The 19,550-nt window shown below is 43.8% G+C and overlaps 1 protein-coding gene across 14 annotated transcripts in view; it reads left to right on the forward strand.

Annotated features, from left to right (window-relative positions):
• TENM4 (teneurin transmembrane protein 4) overlaps window positions 1–19,550 on the forward strand; it is a 2,724,551-nt gene that overhangs the window by 2,425,881 nt on the left and 279,120 nt on the right. For 12 of the 14 annotated variants that reach the window (XM_074335694.2, XM_074335702.2, XM_074335700.2 and 9 more), the window contains one exon: window positions 15,856–16,065. The exons of the other annotated variants lie outside the window; for them this stretch is intronic. In XM_074335694.2, the coding sequence (XP_074191795.2) occupies window positions 15,856–16,065 (210 nt within the window). The remainder of the gene's footprint in view (window positions 1–15,855; window positions 16,066–19,550) is intronic. 14 annotated transcript variants of the gene reach the window in all.

Here is a 19,550-nt window from a genome sequence, read left to right on the forward strand (position 1 = left end):
TTAAGCCACCTCATGACTTTTGATTGGAGCATTTAGTCCATTTACATTTAAAATAATTGATAGGTTTTATTAATTGTTTTCTGATTATTTCTGTAAGTCTTCTCTGTTTCTTTCTTATTCGCTCAGATGAGCAAGGATTAAAAAGATTCCGACCTTTAAAAAGATTTTATGTTTGACCACTATGCAAGGCTGCCCTTATTACTATTACTATTACTGATGTTAAAACAGCACAAAACAATCTGTTATTGCCTCGTTATAGAACCTTGGGCTCATTCTGTCACCTCTATAGGCCTCAATTCCCTCCTGTGTAAACCTACATGTAGGCTTGGAGGAGCTTTGCTCCTTTTAAGCTTCACAGAGAAGTGATTAGGGGTTCAAGCTGTGGCTGGAGTCAGTTACCTGGGGCCACCTTCTGGGGCCACCATTCCCAGTCAGCTATGTGACTGTGGCCAAGTTGAGTGACCACTGTAAATTTGTGTGTCCTCATCTCTAATACGGCTAATAACAATCAATACCTCATAAGTGGTATAATGTGTTTCCCACTCTCATAGTACTGTAGGGTTTGTTCAGCCAGTAAACTGGGAACTTCTCAAAAACAGACAGGACCCCATCTGATTCCCTTCCATACTCCATTGGAGTGCTGGTTAGAGTCTTCTGTGGGATAGCTGAGAACTAAGTGGGCAGGATCTGGTTGACAGGACACTCAGAAGGGTGGTTGGCATTCTTCCCCAAGAGGGCAGCATTCCCCTCCTCTGACTAGCCCAAGGACCTGTGCCCGATGACACAGAACCACCCACCCCTCTTAGCGTCACAGACCACTGGACTCGGGGAACTCAGCAGTTAGAACGCATCCCTACTGTTTTCCTACCCTGCGGGCACCTCTCTCTTCCCTCATTTCCCTAACCACGTGAAATCAGAGCGCATGCAGTCCATGTGTGCCAGGTCTAACGTCACGGGAGGCTGCTTCTCAGGCTCTGCCCAAGTAATGCCCGAGAAGCATTACACTCTAGCTTCACCCAGTGCCCTCCCTCCAGAAAGCAAGCAATGCCGTTCTGTGCCAGGAATCAGACTCTGCGAGCCAAGACATAGCCTAGATCTGATTTCCGGGCATTGGGAAGTAGAATGGCTTTAGCCTCCAAAATACACAACTTTTCCCTCTCCAAAGGAGCCTTTTGGGTTAAAAGCAACAAAAACAGCCAACACCGTTATTTCTTTTCCAATCCAGTGCCCTCAGTCAGAGTGACCAGCCTTCCTGGGCAGCCTTGGCAGTAGGACCCTCTCATTAGCTACTCGTGTTGATTTCTGGCTCCATTTCAGGTGACCGGTTCCACACCACCATGCCATTGATCTGGATGTGGCTGCAGAAGAAGCATGGGTACAGAGTCTACCCACTTGGCTTTCATCCTGCTCCTCCTCTTGAGAACTGAGTGACCTCAGTCTTTCTGGAGCTCTTTATCTGTCAAATGGGAACTATAGTATATACCTTGTAGAGGGGTCCCAAGTACTAAACGTGATGATGTATATAAAAGTTCCTTTCTATGTCAATGACCAACAGATGAGGAAACCCCACACTGGCAAGACAGGGCTATGTGGTAGACAGAACATAGACGGGGTCAGACCGGGATGTACGATTTCCTACCGAACAATCTAGAGTAAGTCACTTGACCTCTCTGTTCCTCAAAGTATTCACCTGTAACAGGGGAGGTTTTATAATGTAAGTTCTACAAGGACAGTATTATGGGTTGAATTGTGCCCCCCCCCCCAAAAAAAAAAAAAAAAAAAAAAAAAAAAAAAGATGTTCAAGTCCTAACCCCCAGGACCTCAGAATGTGACCTTATTTGGAAATAAGGTTGTTGCACACGGAATTAGTCAAGATGAGGTCATACTGAGGAGAACGTTGTCCTAAGAAGACAGCCCTGTGAAGACAGACGCATAGAGGGACAATGCCATATGGCCATGAAGGCAGACACTGGAGTACAGCAGCTGCAAGCCAAGGAACACCAAAGATTGCCAGGAAACCACTAGGGGCTAGGAAGAGGCAAGGAATTATTCCCCTATGGGCTTCAGAGGGAGCAGGACCCTGCCAGCATCTTGGTTTTGGACTTCTAGCCCCCAGAACTCTGAGACAATAGCTGTCTGTTGTTTTCAGATACTCCGTTTTTGGTCACCGGTTACAGCAACCCTAGGAAACTAAACTAGCACAGACAGGAACTTACCATGATTCTGCCTCCCATTGTGTCCCCAACACCTAGCCAAGAGGATGACATGTGGTAGCCCCTCAGTTATTTGTTGAGTGAGTGAATGATACTTGCTGTGAAGGTCATGTTGGAAAACATGTGTAAAGTAATTAACACAATGCCTGGCACACAGAAGGTATTTGGTAAATGTTTATTCCTTTCCCTTCTCTTATTATCTCATAGGCTCCTTTCTGTACAGAATGTCATTTGGGATGAAAACAAGCCTGTTTTTCTTTTAATTTTTGCCTAAAACCTCCTAATTGGCCCCTGACTTTGGGAACCTCCCTCTGGGGAAATTCACCGCCTGAGGGAGACCCTGTCATGTGGGGGCAGATTTGAGCAGACATTTTTCCACTTGTACACTCTCCCCTGTGCCTCACTGATTTTTCAAGATTTCCTGGAGTGAAAGTAGAGGAATTTCTGGAAAGCTTGGCCCTTACTACCATTGTGCTTTCCAAAAAAAAAAAAAAAAAAGTTTGAGAAATCTTTGTAGAAATCTAATGGGAGCAGAGGCTTTGGCACAGTGAGAAAGTTCAGGGAAAACTGTCTAGAATCAGGGCGTTTATGGGGAAAACAACGTAAAAGAAAATGCCTCTCACTATATGCTTACATTCAGTTTATTTTAAAACCTTTTTTGTTGAAATATAACAGATACCCCAAAAATTACACACATAAGTATTACAATAAGTATACGGCTCTGACTTTATTTTATATGTTCTTTTATCCTAGTTTATTTTTTCCCAGTTTATTGATTACGCTAATCCTTGATTCCCCTTTAAGACTGTGAAAGACAGAGTGAGTTTCTAGAAAGAACTCTAGTTGTGGGCTGAGGTGGCCTGGGTTGGAATTCCAGCTTCCCACTCACTAGCTGTGTGGCTTTGAGCAGGTTGTTTAATTTTTTGAACATTATTGTCCCCATCCCGAGGTTGATAATAGATCAAGGAAGGAAACCCTCGAATTTATAAATGTACATTCTTGTGTTTATCCCTATAATTCATTCAGATTATGTAAGTGAGATGAGAGTGGGCTTAGGGGCCAACAGAACAAGGTCCAGAGCCCAGCCTTGCAGCCACCAGCGAGATGACCTTGGGCAGGCTCTCTGTGAGCCTCAAGTTCTGCGTCTGTCAGTTGGAGAGATCCCAATGCCTTTACATGAGTATGAGGCTTCATTGAGATAATGCATATGAAGGGCCTTCCACAATGCAAACACATAGTAGGTACCCAGTTAACATCAGTTCCCTTCCCTCCCTCCAGCAACTTGGCCCTTTCTCCTGCGTAGTTCCCTGTCTCTTGCCTCTTTTCTCTGTCTTGTACTCCATTCTTCGCCCAGTATCTGGGTAGAGATGGGGCTTGACTGTCAGGGTGTGTTCTTCCTTTGTCTTGGGGCCTGGGATTATACAGCTGTGTAAATTGAGTGGAAGGAGGGACACACACACACACATGCACGTGCGCGCGCACCCACACACACATGAAGTAATAAATGACTTTGGAAACAGCTCTTTGGAAGGACTTGCTTAATCAAACCTCAGTGCAAAAGTACAAAGCTCGAGCCTTTCTGTTGAACAGAGAGTGCTCTGTGACCACGGATTATTCAAGACTGCCATAAATTTCAGTGACTCCTTGGTCACTTTACCAGCAGATTTTTGACAGGCAGAGATAAGCCAGCTTGCCTAGTGCCTTCCTTTTCCCCTATACCCCACAGAAAGTGGCCTCTCCATCACCTGATTAGATCCACCGGTGGCCCAAGTGGACCATCTTAAACCCCTTTGGAAACAGCTCTTGGCAAAGGTTAAAAGAACCTGTGAGAAACCTGGGGTTGCAGCTGACGCTTGGAGCTGAGTGGGTCTCTCATTTCCCTGCCCTCATCCCCTAACACCTCCCTCACCAGTCACCCTCCCTCCAACATCCCTGCCTCTCTCACATTGTATAATGTGTTTCTGTCTCCTTCGCCCACAAGACCGGGCTCCCCTCCAGGGGATGAATTGGTCTTATTCTGTGTCTCTAGTCCCCAGGCGGGGCCTCACATGGAGAAGCTGTCTTGCCTATGAGTGATGCTTAGCACAGTGCCTGGGACAAAATAGCACAAAATAAATAATTGATTAAAGAATCCTGCCTACCACTCAATAAAAAAAAGACAAATAACTCAGTTTTAAAACAAGGATCTGAAATAGACATTTCTTAAGGAAGATATGCAAGCAGCCAATAAGCACACGAGACGATGTTCAACATCATTAAGCAGCAGGAAGTGCAAACCAAACCTGCAATGAGATACCACTTTATACCCATCAGAATGGCTATCAAAAGTCAGATCATAAAAAGTATTGGCAAAGATGTGGAGAAATTGGAACTCTCAAGTACTGCCGGTGGGAAAGAAAAATGGTGCAGCCACTGGAAAACAATCTGGCAGTTCCCCAAAGGGCTGAACCGAGTTATCACATGATCCATCCATTCCCCTTCGAGGTATATGCCCAAGAGAAATGAAAACATACAGCTATACAAAAACTTGCAAACAAATATTTGTAGCAGCTTATTTGGAATAGCCAGAAAGTGAAAACAACCCCAGTTTCCACCAAGTGATGCTTGGATAAACAAAATGCGGTCTGTCTGTACGATGCAATGTTATTCGGCAATAAGCTGAAGTCCTGATCCATGTTACAATGTGGATGAACCTTGGAAACATTATATTAAATGAAAGAAGCCAGTCACAAAAGAGCATATATCATATGATTCCATTTATATGAAATGTTCAGAATAGACACAGCCATAGAGACAGAAAGTAGATTAGTGATTGTCCAGGGCTACAGGGGATTAGAGGAAAATGGGGAGTGGATTTTCTTTTTGGGGGGGAGGAAGAGGATGAAAATATTCTCAAATTGATTGTGGTGATGGTTGTACTCCTCTGAGAATATACTTAACACCATAGAATGGTACGCTTTAAATGGGGACCTTTATGAGATGAGGATTATATTTTAATAAAGCTGTTACTACAAAAAAAAAAATCAATGAATGTCCTCATTCACTATCCCTGGATTAAACAGCAGACTGGCTGGTAGGCCATCCCTGTGTGGAGACCAGAGAGAACCCAGGCGCTCCCTTCTTTGGGTTGAGCTGGAAGCAACACCAGGAAGCCTGCTTCCCCGGGGAAAGCAGGTGAAAGCAGAGCTCCTCTCCTGGTGAATGCTTAACAAAAACAAAAATGGCCCTGAGAAACCTGTGAGGAGGAGAGCTGGAGATCAAATGAGCTGAGCCTGAGAAATTTATGGTGTTCTAGTTTCCAAAGACCATTTTCCCAACATAAGTCACAGAGACAGATGACCCCAGACTTGCTTCTGAAAATAACCACTGGTGAGGAGAGGAGAGGTGGCTTAGTGGGAGTTGCCCAGCCAGAAGAGTGACACCCACAAGATTTAATAGGCTGGAAAAGAGGCGAGTTTGGACCCGGGAAGCTTCAGCTCTGCTGAGTTCATCCCATTAGGGACCCAAAACAGATGCTGTTGTCTTTGCTGCCAGTGTGTGTGTGTGTGTGTGTGTGTGTGTGTGTGTGTGTGTGTGTGTGTGTTTTCTTTTTAAAATAACTTTCTGTTTTTAACTCATTATCACATTTGTTCCTTGAAAAAAAATAGAAAATATAGAAAAACATAAAGAAAAAAGGAAATGCATTCATAATTCTACTGCCCTAAGGTAACATGTATTAACATTTGTATACAGATTTTGCACATGCACTCGCGCGCACACACACACACGCAAGCATCGGAATTAGTTTTTGTACGGTTTTGCCTCATGTGGTTTTTGATACCCTACTTCCCATGTCCCTAAACATTTTTTACAAACATGGCTAATGATGTCTACATATTAACATTCTACTGATGTGCCTTAATTTACATAATTAGGCACTTTTAACATAAAGGATGTTTTTCCTTTCTAATATTTTTAAACTTTTTTTTTTTTTTTTTTACTTTTTACCATTACAAATGACATTGTAATGGATATCCTTCTAAGTTAATCTTTTGAGAAGTTATGATTATGTTCTTGGTTAAATTTCTAGAAGTAGAATTGCTTAGTTAAAAGGTTTCGCATTGTAAAAATCAGTTTATACCAAATATACTACCAATATCGGTACATAAAATCTTGTTTGTATTTTTTTTAATCTATTTTAGTATCTACTAGATGCCATATATTTTTACATTTATTATTTTATTTTCCCCTGAACTTTTAAAAAATAATGTTTAAAAGTATAAAAAGAACTGTGTGCTCATTGTAGAAAAATTTGAAGTTATAAAAGCATATTTAAAAATTTGCCCGTATCAGTGATAACCATTGTTAAAGACTTTTCAGCTAATCATTTTTCACATACATTTATACAAACTCATCCATTCATAAATGCTTTACATACTGAAGGAGCATGACTTTCCATTTTAACTGAAATCATTTTTATCCCATATTTTCCCGATAGTGTCCTTTAATCCTCAGAACAGCCCCTTGAGGTGTGGACTGCTCTTACTCCTATCTCGTAGAAGGTTGGGCCACAAAAGAACCTTAGGGTGTTCTAGTCCAATTCCCCAATGAGGAAACCGAGGCCCAGAGAGGTCACAGGACTTGCCCGGGACCCCATGGCGCATTGCTGACTTGCACCCAGATCTCTGAGCCCTAGTCTGTTGTAGCCGACTACCACCTCTGATGTGGGCCTGAATCTATACGGCCCAACCTGGGGTGGCTGTATAATTAATTGTCCAGATCAGGACCTTTTTAGAGTAAAGGTGGGGCACCATTACTAATTCATGCAGGATAACAGATGTAAATTGGAGCTTTTGTCACTGACAAATCACAATGTGAGGTCCCTCTCGCTCTCTAGCTTCTGATTCCTGTCACTTTGAAATGCTTTGCAGCAATAGATTTCAATCCATTTCAAATCACTATAGGAACCAGTTCTGCAAACCTTTTCTGAGCTGCACCTCTGAGCAGTCTGTGGTCCCTGCCAGGCAGGCCAGGCTGTTTAAGTGGTAAATGTTCACACCACTCACTGGAGTCAAAAGCACCTCCGCAGTGGAGGTCCTGGTCTTCCAGCAGCCCCAAACCTTCGCCTTAGAAGAAGATCCTCATTTTCCTCAATGCCTCATCCTCTGCTCAGAACTAAGATTTTACTTACCGTGTTTGCCCCAAAATAAGTCCTAGCTGGACTTAGCTCTAATTCATCTTTTGAAGCAAAAATCAATATAAGACCCGGTATCATATCATATCATATCATATCGTATCGTATCATATCATATCATATCATATTCCCAGTTTTATAGTAAAAGAAGACCGGGTCTTATATTAATTTTTGCTCCAAAAGACACATTAGAGCTGATTGTCCGGCTAGGTCTTATTTTCAGGGAGACACGGTATTCAAAGAAGCAACAGGCTGTCGTTAAGAGGAAATAAATGTGAGGTTGGCGCATGAGAAGAAAAGGAATGTATTTGGTTTTAAGTGGAGGGTGTAGAGTATTTCTAGAAAGAAGACTGAGGAGATGAAACACAGCCAGCCTTCACAGAAAGGAGGAATCCATCAGCTCAGAGTTCCATTAAGAAGAGGGACCTTTGTGGGTCTAAGGGTTTTATGTCATTTTTTTTCTATCTGTCATTTATTGAGTCACTGCTGTGTACTGGGCACTATGCTAAGCGGTTTGCATACAAGTTTCTAAAGTGCAGGTCTGCCACCTAAAGGGTTATTAGGAGGCTCTTCCAATAACCCAGGGAACTGCCTGTGGAGAAGGCGTCCTCCCTGCAGCACAGTTAGTGCTAGTATAGTGTTACAGATGGGATTCACCCTTCCCCACTGTGGAGCAGGCTGGGATTGTCCCTACTACAGCTTACATGGGGTTTAATATAGATCCATACCATTCCGTTTGGGCGTTCAGATGGATTTCTCAGGACGGCTGAGAAAAGTGTTGAAAAACTGCATTTTGAATGGTCTTACTGTCTTTGACAGAGTAATAAACTTGTTCACCAGGTAGCCCTTCACACTTCAGTCTCATGACATATTCCAAAGACATACCCAGACCCCAGTATGCTAGAAGGGTCTTCCTGGAGAACTAGCTTGCCCTAGTTACAGGTTACACTTCAGATGCCAAGGAAAGCTACCACCGATTCACACAAAGCTGTGAGTAACTGAAATTTTTCTTTCTGCAGATCTCAGGATTCCCTTGTCATATGTTGTTTTCATATATCACGGCTGCCTCCCTAACACTTTTCTGCTTTTTATGACATCAACAAGTAATACATACCGTGTTTCCCCAAAAATAAGAGACCTAGCCGGACAATCAGATTTAATGCATGTTTTGGAGCAAAAAATAATATAAGACCTGGTATTATATTATATTATATTATATTATATTATATTATATTATATTATATTATATTACAAAGATGTATCATATTATAGATGTATCATATATATTATAGTAAAATAAGACCGGGTCTTATATTAATCTTTGCTCCAAAAGATTCATTAGAGCTGATTGTCTGGCTAGGTCTTATTTTCGGGGAAACACATTATTGATAAAGGTGTCACTGGTAGGCTTGCATATCTGGCACTGTTTAGTCCCCAAACCATCCTGCTCTTACTATGAAAGACCTACAGCTGAAAGGCTGGCAGAGGGAATCAGTGTTGGCTTAGGCCTTACCATGAGATTGTTGGGGTTCTCACTGACATAATATCATTAATCCTGTCAGCAACTCTTTACAGCGGGTATTAGCACTCCATTTTTCTAAGGAGTAAACTGAGAAGTAAAATGACTTGCCCGTGGTCATATAGTATGAAACTGGGCTTTGATCGCTGATGTAGGTGGTAGGAAGCTATGGCCTTTACACTTCAGAAGTGTTTCAGTAGAAGGGCAGGCATCTTCCTTTCCCTACTGCAAGCCAGGGATGATGAATTTAATTCTCATCACTTAGTAAGTCAGACAGAAAAAGCAGAGAACCATGTGATTTCACTGATATGTGGTATATAAACCAAAAACAACAAAAGAACAAGACAAAAAAATGAGAAACAGAAACTCATAGACACAGACAATAGTTTAGTGGTTACCAGTGGGTAAGGGGGGTGAGGGGTGGGGGGTGGGAGATGAAGGTAAGGGGGATCAAATATATGGTGATGGAAGGAGAACTGACTCTGGGTGATGAACACACAATGGGATTTATAGATGATGTAATACAGAATTGTACACCTGAAATCTATGTAATTTTACTAACAATTGTCACCCCAATAAATTTAATTAAAAAAAAAAATTCTCATCGCTTGGTGGAAACAGCATTGCAGTTATGGGTTCTTACCCAGGTCCTGTGACAAATTACCTGACTTCTCTAAGCCTCCATTTCTTGACCTTGAAAATGGGGATGAATTTTCCTACCCATAGGTTTGTTGTGAGGAAAAGATCTTGTAAAACACCTGGCCCAGTTTCTGGCCTCCAGGAGGAGCTCTGCAAATGTTTCTTCCCGGCCCTACCTCACCCCCACTCCAACCATGTGGGTGACTGCACTCTCTCACTTTCTGGCTTTCTTCCTACACACTTCTCTACTATAAGCTAGAGCTAGGCTCACAGAGACTTCCACTCAAGAAACTTGGATGGCTCCCCTCACCCTTAACTGGCCCCCTTGGTTGTTAGAGTGAGGTGTAAGGAGATTCATTCCAATCATCCCATCTCATTTTGCCATTAACTCATTGGAAACTTCTATAATAATAGTTTCCCTTCAGCTGACCAGGATACTCTGACAGTTAAATTCTCGAACTTGTTGCAACAATGTTGCTAATCATTTTTTATATCAGAGGGATTATTCACTATGAATTTATACCAACTGGACAAACAGTTAACAAGGTTTGCTACTTGGAAGTGCTGAAAAGACTGCGTGAAAAAGTCAGATGACCTGAACTTTTTGCCAACAATTCATGGCTCTTGCATCACGACAATGCACCGGCTCACACAGCACTGCCTGTGAGGGAGTTTTTAGCCAGTAAACAAATCACTGTATTGGAACACCCTCCCTACTCACCTGATCTGGCCCCCAATGATCTTTACCCAAAGATCAAGGAAATGTTGAAAGGAAGACATTTTGATGACATTCAGGACATCATGGGTAATACGACAATAGGTCTGATGGCCATTCCAGAAAAAGAGTTCCAAAATTGCTTTGAAGGATAGACTAGGCGCTGGCATCAGTGCATAGCTTCCCAAGGGGAGTACTTTGAAGGTGACCGTAGTGATATTCAGCAATGAGGTGTGTAGCACTTGTTCTAGGATGAGTGCGCGAAGCTAATTGTCAGGCCTCGTACACGAGAAGGCAACCCTAAACTCCAGTCCATGACATCGAGTACCCTTATTTACCCAAATCAACATGCTTCTGGTCCCCACTCAAAAGGCAAGCCTAGATCATATGGACTTTGAACGTCCTGGCTGAAGTGAGCCAATTAGGAAGTAAATCTGAGTGGCTGAGCAGATGCCTTAAGTTTAAAAAGCAGATCTTTCTAAAGAAGAAGTGGTACATATGTACAATGGGGTATTACTCTGCCATAAAAAAGAATGAAATCTTACCATTTGCAATAGCATGGATGGACCTGGAAGGTATTACCCTAAGTGAAATAAGTCAGACAGAGAAAGACAAATACCATATGATCTCACTTATATGTGGAATCTAAAGGACAAAATAAACGAACAACAAAGCAGAAACAGACTCAAAGAATACAGAGAACAAACTGATGGTTACCAGATGGGAGGGGGGGTGGGGGCCTGGTGAAAAAGGTGAAGGGATTAAGAAGTACAAATTGGTAGTTACAAAATAGCCACAGGGATGTAAAGTATAGAATGGGAAATACAGTCAATAATATTGTAAAAACTATGTATAGTGTCAGGTGGGTACTAGACTTACGGGGGGAATCACTTCATAAATTATATTATGTATTAACCACTATGTTGTACACCTGAAACTAATATAAAATAATATTGAATGTCAGCCATAACTGAAAAAAAAATAGTCAGGGATGTAAAGTACAGCATAGGGAATATAGTCAATAATATTATAATAACTATATACAGTGTCAGATGGGTAATAGACTTATTGGGGTGATCGCTTTGTGAGGTATATAAATGTGGAATCACTACGTTATATTTTGTACACCTGAAATGAGTATTGTATGTCAACAGTAATTGAAAAATAAATTTAAAAAATTTTTTAAAAAGTTATATTTATAGGGCTGTTAGTTTTGTTATGCAACATCACCGATGTTGTGCTGGTAATTATTCAACATTTATGTTCTCTGACATGGGTTTAAAGCTGTTTGACAATTTCTGTGGCATAGATATTCAAACCATGGCTAATTTCAAGCAATAAATGTGACATGGCTAGACAAAAAAAAAAAAAAAGAAAAGAAAAGAACAGGTCCTTCTAAAGCACAGCCCTGGGTCTTGTCATTTTCTTGCTTTGAAAACTTCCATGACTCCCCAGATAAGGTTAGATTTCCTTTTCCTGGGGTTCAAGTTCTAAACCTACGATTCAGAGACTCATTTCTCACTACTCTCTTTACATAGGCCTTTTGTTCCCTCATCAAGGTACTCTCCTTCCTTCCTACGTTCTTTCTCCATTTAACCAATATTTACTAGTGCTTTCTGTGCACCAGACACTGTACTAGGCATTTGGGAATATGGTTATGGACAAGCCAGGAAGGCTAGGGGGCAGACACAGACAAGTAACCACTACAGTGTGGGAAGCGTTGCAGCAGGGAAAGTACAGGGAGCTGTGGGGGCATCAAGAAAGGCATCAGGGGAGACTTGGGGGGCGGGGAGAGTGGGAATGACAATAGGTTAAGCCCTAGGACGAGTGGGAGGTAGTGAGAGACACAGGACAGTAGTGATGAAGAAAAAGGAAGAGGAAAGGAAATACTCAGGGAGAAGGAACAGCACGTGCAAAAACCCTGACATAACATTGTAGTTGTGCTCAGGGGGAGCCCTTCATGTAGACTCAATGTCCATGGTGCCTTGAACTTGTGCAACTCGGCAAACTTGGGCAAGAGACAGCAGTGAATTCGTGGGAATGAGAGCAGGTGAACATGCGTCAGCCGACTTGGAGAGAAGTTCATGGTAACGGATAGATGATACTTGAGAGATAAGAGGGGTGGGGTCTGGAGACCAGGTAGAGGACGAGAGCCCTATTTTTACTTCTGCCATGGATGCTCTTGCCCACATCTCTTCATCTTTTCCCACTGGAATCCTCTATGGCTCCAGAAAGCCTTTCCTGTTCCTCAAGTTGAAATGATCCCTCTGCCCTCCATTGTCCCCTGGCACTGGGCTGTCTTCTGTTCTGCCAGATCCCACCTGTGCCTCGTTCAGAGCTCCGTGTGAAACTCTCCCTCCCCACCCACCAGTTCTTTTGAGGCTGAGTCTCACAGTTTGTATCACCCTCACCTTCTAGCCAAATCGGGGTGTTTTAGGCAATGTTTGGGGAATGAAACAGTCTTAGCCAGACTTTTGCAATCATGTACTGCTCTTATAAAAAAGAAAAGATAAAGGCAGTGCCCCTCACTTTATATACACAGATTTATGCATCACGACATCTAACATTTATTAGGTGTTTACTGGCTGCCACACTGTTCTCTACAGTTACGTGTTTAACTCCTTTAATCTTCAGCACAACCCTATGAAGTAGCTGTTCCTTTTTTTCATTTTTTTATTCTCCATTATATAGATGAGTAAATTGAGGCACAAAGGGTGAAGTAGTTTGCCCAAGGTCACTTCTACTGAGATAGCAAGTAGTGCAACTAGAAGTCAAATGTAGGGTCTGACTGCAGAGCCCGTACTCATAATACAACCCTGCCCTGCTTCTGCAGGTGCCAAACTGGTACAGCAATGAGTTTTTTGCATGTCTTTTGAGCATTAATGTACTATATATGTCATAAAACATACATATACATATTAGAAAAGGGTGAGATAAAAATAAATATTTCTAATATTTTCTAGCATCCCAGGGGTCATGGTTCTGTGCACCCTACCTTGGGACCACTTGAATCAAAAGTTGCTGATAAATAAGAGGGAGGGAATTGACACGTTTCTAATAACAGCTGTACTTCACAGAAACCTCATGAGTTATTGTGCACGTGCAAAGGGCCCGGAAGCTTGTTAGGTGCTTTGTATGTTAGGTTAGGACTATTCAGAGCAACGCTGGAGGTGATTTGGCAACACTGGTCTGGACGATTTTGAGGTAATTGGATGGAAGGGAGAAGAAACAGGCATGAGACGTGGGAGGGCATGGTGCTGTTCTCAGGCCCAGGTCTCTGAAGTTTGCAATGGAACAACTTACTTCGTTCTGGAACTGTTTATTTCATAACGTTTGACAGATTTACTCAGGAGGAAGCTGTAACAAATACCCTGCAACAACGTATCATGTTTCTTAACTTTTGTCTGAAATTCTAAGACTCAGTGTGGTATGCTACTGATTATCTCAAACTCATCAGAAGCTCTGATTGGGAGATTATAACATGTCTTTGGGTAATAAAAAATGTGGAAATCAAGATATATTTACTTAATAAATGCAGCCTGGATGGAAAAAAATCATTCCCAAAGCAGGACCTTAGGGGAAGGGGAATCATGAACGGGGTTCTCCGTGGGGTGGTTTCATTAATTTAATAAGTATTTGGTCAGCACTGACCCTGCGCACTTGCTTGCTCACATTTAGTATCTTTAGTCCTCACAGCATCTGTATATAAGGGGAAGGGTGCCCAACTTACAGCTGGGGAGCTGGAAGTCATTTTCCCAAGATCATACAACTAATAGGAGACTAGGTCATGAAGAAAACCCCAATTCTGTTGCACTCCAAAGCCCATTCCAAGAATGTACTGTACCCTAAGAATGTGCCATACACTGATGTGCAAGACAGCTACAGATAACTACAAATACAGCAGGGCAAGTGTGATGTCCGGACTGAAGACAAGGTTAGTTCCGAGGCAGAATGATCGGCCAGAGAGTGCTGTGGTACGTGGTGTCGGAAGGCTCTCTCAAGGTGAACTGGGAACACTGGTTTGGATGATTTTGAGGTGAATCACGGCCCAGATTTCTAGGTAGAGAAACCAAAACACAAAGGGGGGAGTCACCCAGAGGTTGTACCACTGATCCCTGCTGCCTCAATTGCTCTTACTGAATTTCTAATATGAACCAGCCAAATGGCATGCACAGTAACTCTATGAAATGTCACGCGTAAGGTTAGGCTCAGGGGTTGACGTAAGAGTCACGAACCTGCAAAATCCTGCAGGATTTGGTGACTCAGTGAGCTTCTCTTGGTGGACAGACCAGAAGCAGCTTTTTTTTTTTTTTTTTCAGTTTCAACAATCAGCAGGTCTCCGTGCCACCTCCCCCTTAGCGCCCTCCCAAACCTTAGGGTGGCATGTGTGGGCCACAGTGTTTCTTAAGGTTCAGTCTCTGAAAAGCTAGATGGATCTGATTATGCTTTCAACCTTCTGTCAGTCAGGGTGGGGGAAAAGGAGCCCTTGCTGTTGCGCGATGCAGTGTCTTGTACTGTAAACTTTTATATGTCTGTGCTTATGTTCCCGCTCTCGTAGGTGATGTACTGCACGTTGTCTAAAGGCTCCTCACTGGCAGGACTGGCAATTGTCAGATGGCAAAGGTCTTGTCCTACGCCATCACATTCTCCTTCGGAAGAGCTGGGAGTATGCTCAGGGAACTATAGAAAGCTAGGCTGTGAGAATCATACAACCCTGACATGTTAGAAACTCGGAGTGGAACATACTGACACTCACAGAATGTTGTGTCCTGAAGTTACAGAATTATTTCATCTCAGCCGGTTAGGATTTAAGGGCCCAAGTATGTTAGACACCTGGAATTCAACCCGTCGGCAAATACTTATTGAGTGCCTGCTATGTGCCAGTCACTAGGCTAGATTCTGGGGATGCAGAAGTGAAAAAGACTGCTGAAGTTATTGCTCTCAAGGAGTTTTCAGAGAGTGCCAGGATTTAAGAGTCTTCAAATATTAGGTTCTTCGAAAAGTAAAACATTGTAGTATTGAAATCCTGGGATGCGAGCGGTGGAAGGGGGCTCTATCCCATTTTCTCCAGCTCTCTCTACTTTTAATGAGGCCCAGAACCTGTTCTGCGCATGTCCAATTAAAGCCTCACTAATAAGAATATCATTTCAGTTCCATGAGTTACAGAATGGCCAGCTGGCAGGGGCTCAGCGATCACCCCATGTGGCTGTTCATTGTACCGGTGAGGCCACTGAGGCTCAGAGTCCGCAGTTTGATAGATACCAAGACCCTTCAGGACTAGATCCGAGGTTTTCAGGTCTCTCTTCGAGAACAGGCAAAGCAGGAAGGGCGTCCGATTTGTTTCCAAGGGGTGCCCTTTCCAAACCTTGCAGCCGTCTCTGCACCCAGGCCCCTGCTCTTCAGAAGGAGTTTGCACCAACTTCTTTCCCAGCGGCATCAGCTCCGCTCTTGGGCCACGTGTGCAGTAGATCACCCAGTGTTGGGAGACCCCTCCCCCGTTGATGCGTGTTTTATTTTGCTCCCTCCCCGTCCCCGTGTGCCTCAAAACCAATTTTCATTATTTTTTTCTGTCTGTGTTTGTCTTTGTGGTTCGCAGGTGCTCCCTTGCATTGTTCATCCGCTTCATCAACCCCTATTGAGCAGTCCCCCTCCCCGCCCCCCTCTCCTCCGGCCAATGAGAGCCAGAGGCGGTTGCTAGGCAACGGTGTGGCCCAGCCAACCCCGGACTCAGACTCTGAGGAAGAGTTTGTCCCTAATTCATTCTTAGTTAAAAGTGGCTCTGCCAGCCTGGGGGTCGCAGCGAACGGTAAGTCCCTCTTTCTTCCTAACTTCTGTGGGTGTTTTGGTTGTTGTTCCCCTTTCGTTGGCGATGCTGATTAATCTGCCTGCTTGGGCCAATTGCAGGGGCGGAAGGGCCTGGTGCATGGGGGGCTCGGGTTGTCGCGGGGTCTGGCGCAGCTCCGCGGCTGGGGCAGCCCCGCTCCTGCCTGGCTGTGCAGCTGGGGTGTGCAGCGGTTGGGAGACTCCTGTCCTCATTCCCATGTCAGACGTCGGGTAGACAGAGCGCAGGAACAGATGCACAGACACAACGAGACAGAAACATCAGGTAGAGACGCAGGCAGGAAAAAATACAGAGACAAAGATGCACACAGAAAAAGAAAAGTTTAAAACTAAAACAGCACCCACTGGCTACCCACTACGTGCCAGGGACTGTGCCAGCCACTGCCACTTGTTGCTTCATTGGCTCCTCTTCACACCCTTGCCTAAGAAACTGGTATTAGAATGTTCCAGTTAATTATGAGAAAGCTAAGAGAAAGGATACTACCTGGAGCCTAACTCTGGCTTTGAAAGTTCTGGACTTTCATACCGCCCCCGGGAGTCAGAGGGCCCTGACGTCCCAAGCTGCTCTAGGGCTGCATGCTGGCTGCAGAGAGAACCACTGGGCTTAAGCATCCATCTGCCCATCCATCTGGGCACTGCCCTAACTGTCTGAAGGAGAAGCAGCAAGGGGGGTAAGGCTGACCGAGAGCCAGCAGACCCTGATCAGGTGCTGTGTGGACTGGGCCAAGGTGCTTGCCCTCTCTGTGTCCAGCAGAGGCCAGTCCACTTCTTTACAAGAATGCCCTGGAGGGCATTCAAGCCTCCAAGAAGGGGATGATAGACTGCCTGTGCTCTCTTTGAAAATCAGAGTGTTCTTTGGCCTGGATGGTTCTCTTCTGACAGGACTTTATCCCCTGCATTCTCTTTGACCAAAAGCCAAACCGTCCTCCAGGGCCTTTCTGTCTGTGCTCCCTGAGGCTGTTGTCCTTTTGGTGGTTGGGTGTCCCTGTTCCTCTATACCTTTCAGCTGCTCATGTTTCACATTATGCACAGAAACAGGAACCCCGGACTGGGAGGAAGGAAACTTGTGTTCCAGTCCCAGTTCTGTGGCTCCCTGTCTATTTCCTTGGCAAATCACGGTCCCTCACTCAGCCTCAGTTTCCCCATCTTGCCAATGATGGAGCAGTTTCTAAGAAACTCTGATTCTGTGAGTGTCACGGGGTGCTGACTGAGGTGTTCCTGCCAGTAGTCTTCTTAAACTTACTTCTTTATCATATATATGATAATATTCTTTTCTCCTTGCTGGGTAAATACGCCTTGCAGGTAAAAGAGAAGGCAGGAGATTAAAGTCCTTAATCTCTCCCTTTGCTAATTAACTGAACAAGAGCAATCACTTTGTTGCAAGTTCTACAACAAATTGATTGCATTCTTGCATTACTGATGTGCATGGAAGATGGGGGGGCCTTTGGCCTACAGCTGTCCGCTCTGTTACGGTCCTTGTGTTCCCACTCCCCAGGGAACCTGGAGACACTTTGGATTTTTTCCCTGGAGACTTGCTCTGAGTGTGTCACTCTAAAAGTTGGTAATAAACATGCCCCGTGTCTGAAGGGAGATTCTGGGTCCTTAGTGGTCTGATGCTTTGGGGTTGGTGGGTCATGAGAGCGCCAGTGAGTCTCGCTGCACATCTGGACCCTGCCTGCCATCTTCTTGTCCCTTGAACCCAAACTGAGGGGTCTTCTGTAAGCCTAAGGACCTGCTGGGACAGGCATGGACCCAGCGCTAGCAAGTGAAGATAAGTGGGCTCTATTACATAGTGGCTCCCATAAATGCTTGTAGGGCTTTGTTTAATTTTTTTCATGGAAAAAAAAAAGTGAAATTATTTTAATGGGATTGTCTTTATTGTTTTTATCTATTATAAAAGTAACAATGCTTATTGACATTCACACCATACAGAAAGGAAAAAAAATGAAGTTCTCTTGTAATTCTTTCTCTGAGAGATAACCACTTTTAACAGTTTGGTGCATGGGCTTACAGATGCTTTTTATGTAGTGTTTATTTAATGAGTGAATGAATGCATGAGTAGGCAATACAAACTACTGGAGGACTACCATGTAGCCAAGAGAGCAAGGGCCATAGATTCAAACTTTCTGAAACTGGGTCCCAGATATGCGACCTGGGCAAAGTACCTAACCGCTCAGATCACCAGTTGCTCCATGTAGGAAATGAGGACAACCTCCCAAGTTTGCTGTGGAATTTACAAACGCGGAAGGTGGTAAACTTTCTTCTCTCTCTCTCTCTTCCCTATATTCATACCCCCATCCTCATCCACCAATTTAAAGCTTTAGAGACCACCCTAAATTTCCTTGAGAGGACTGCTTCCCCCTGAGACGTAATTCAGAATTTACTTTAAATGACAAAGGCAGCCCCTCAGGCCCAAAAGGTGAAAATGCTGGGTTTCCTTTGGTGGGAGCTGACTCAGCCCCCTGCACACGAGGCTGACCGTCTGGGAACTAGTTTTCCCAGAGCTCTGGCTGTGCTCTCCAGTGGCTCCCAAGAGGCCCTCTGCCTACAGCTGTGTCAACTCCTGGTCTGGGACACCTCAGAACCTCCCTGCTAAAATCCCCAAGCAAAGTGCAAGGAGAACACGTGGGGCATTACAGAACAGCTCATTGTCCCTGTGGAAAAGAAAACAGAGAAAGTAGCTCTTTCTGTCATCAAAATCCTAATCCACACCCAAGGATAATCATCTAGAAATCACTGATACATACAAAGAAGGATTTCACTGAAATATCAACTCGTCACAGTTGAAAAGTGGAGGAAGTGGTTAGGATTAAGTAGGTATTTGCCCCTGCCGCATAGGAACTCGTCAGCGTAAATAGTACATGTCCCATGCGTTGTTCTAATCTAAATTCTAAAGTAAAGGGGGCTTCAAAAATGTGGAGGTTAATATTGAAGAGGGTCAGGGAATAAAAGCTCCAAGAAGGTTTTCAGGTTCTAGGAGCCCGGGTGAGGTAGGGTGGGTGGGACCATGCACGCATAGGAGCGCCTTCTGTGTGTGTCTTCTTTTCAGGCACTATCTTACTGAGCTTCCGTTCATCTCCACTTCTGTTCAGGAAACCGAGGGCCAGTGACTTGCCTAGAGTGTCACTGCTCCTAAGGGACATGTTAAAGATTCAAGCCCAAGCCTGCTTGACTCCAGAGCCCTATTTTCTCTTTTTTCTTTTTTTGATTTGTTTTGTTTCTAATACTAGAATCTGTTATTTCTATATCTCCTTCATAGCAGGCTGGAGAGGATTAGGGAAATGCTACCTCCCTTCCCCCTCCCCCCAAAAAAACAAAAAACTGATTTTAAAAGAATTCCAAATTGTTGGATTCCTATAACTCACCTCACAAATCTTTAGGAAGAGATTATGTGACAGGTGTTTAGCTCATTGAATCACTGAATCTCATTACACTTCACATTTACCTTGT

Source organism: Rhinolophus sinicus, chromosome 14 (assembly GCF_057876585.1).
Source record: "Rhinolophus sinicus isolate RSI-liver-muscle chromosome 14, RSI-T2T, whole genome shotgun sequence".
NCBI lineage: Eukaryota > Metazoa > Chordata > Mammalia > Chiroptera > Rhinolophidae > Rhinolophus > Rhinolophus sinicus.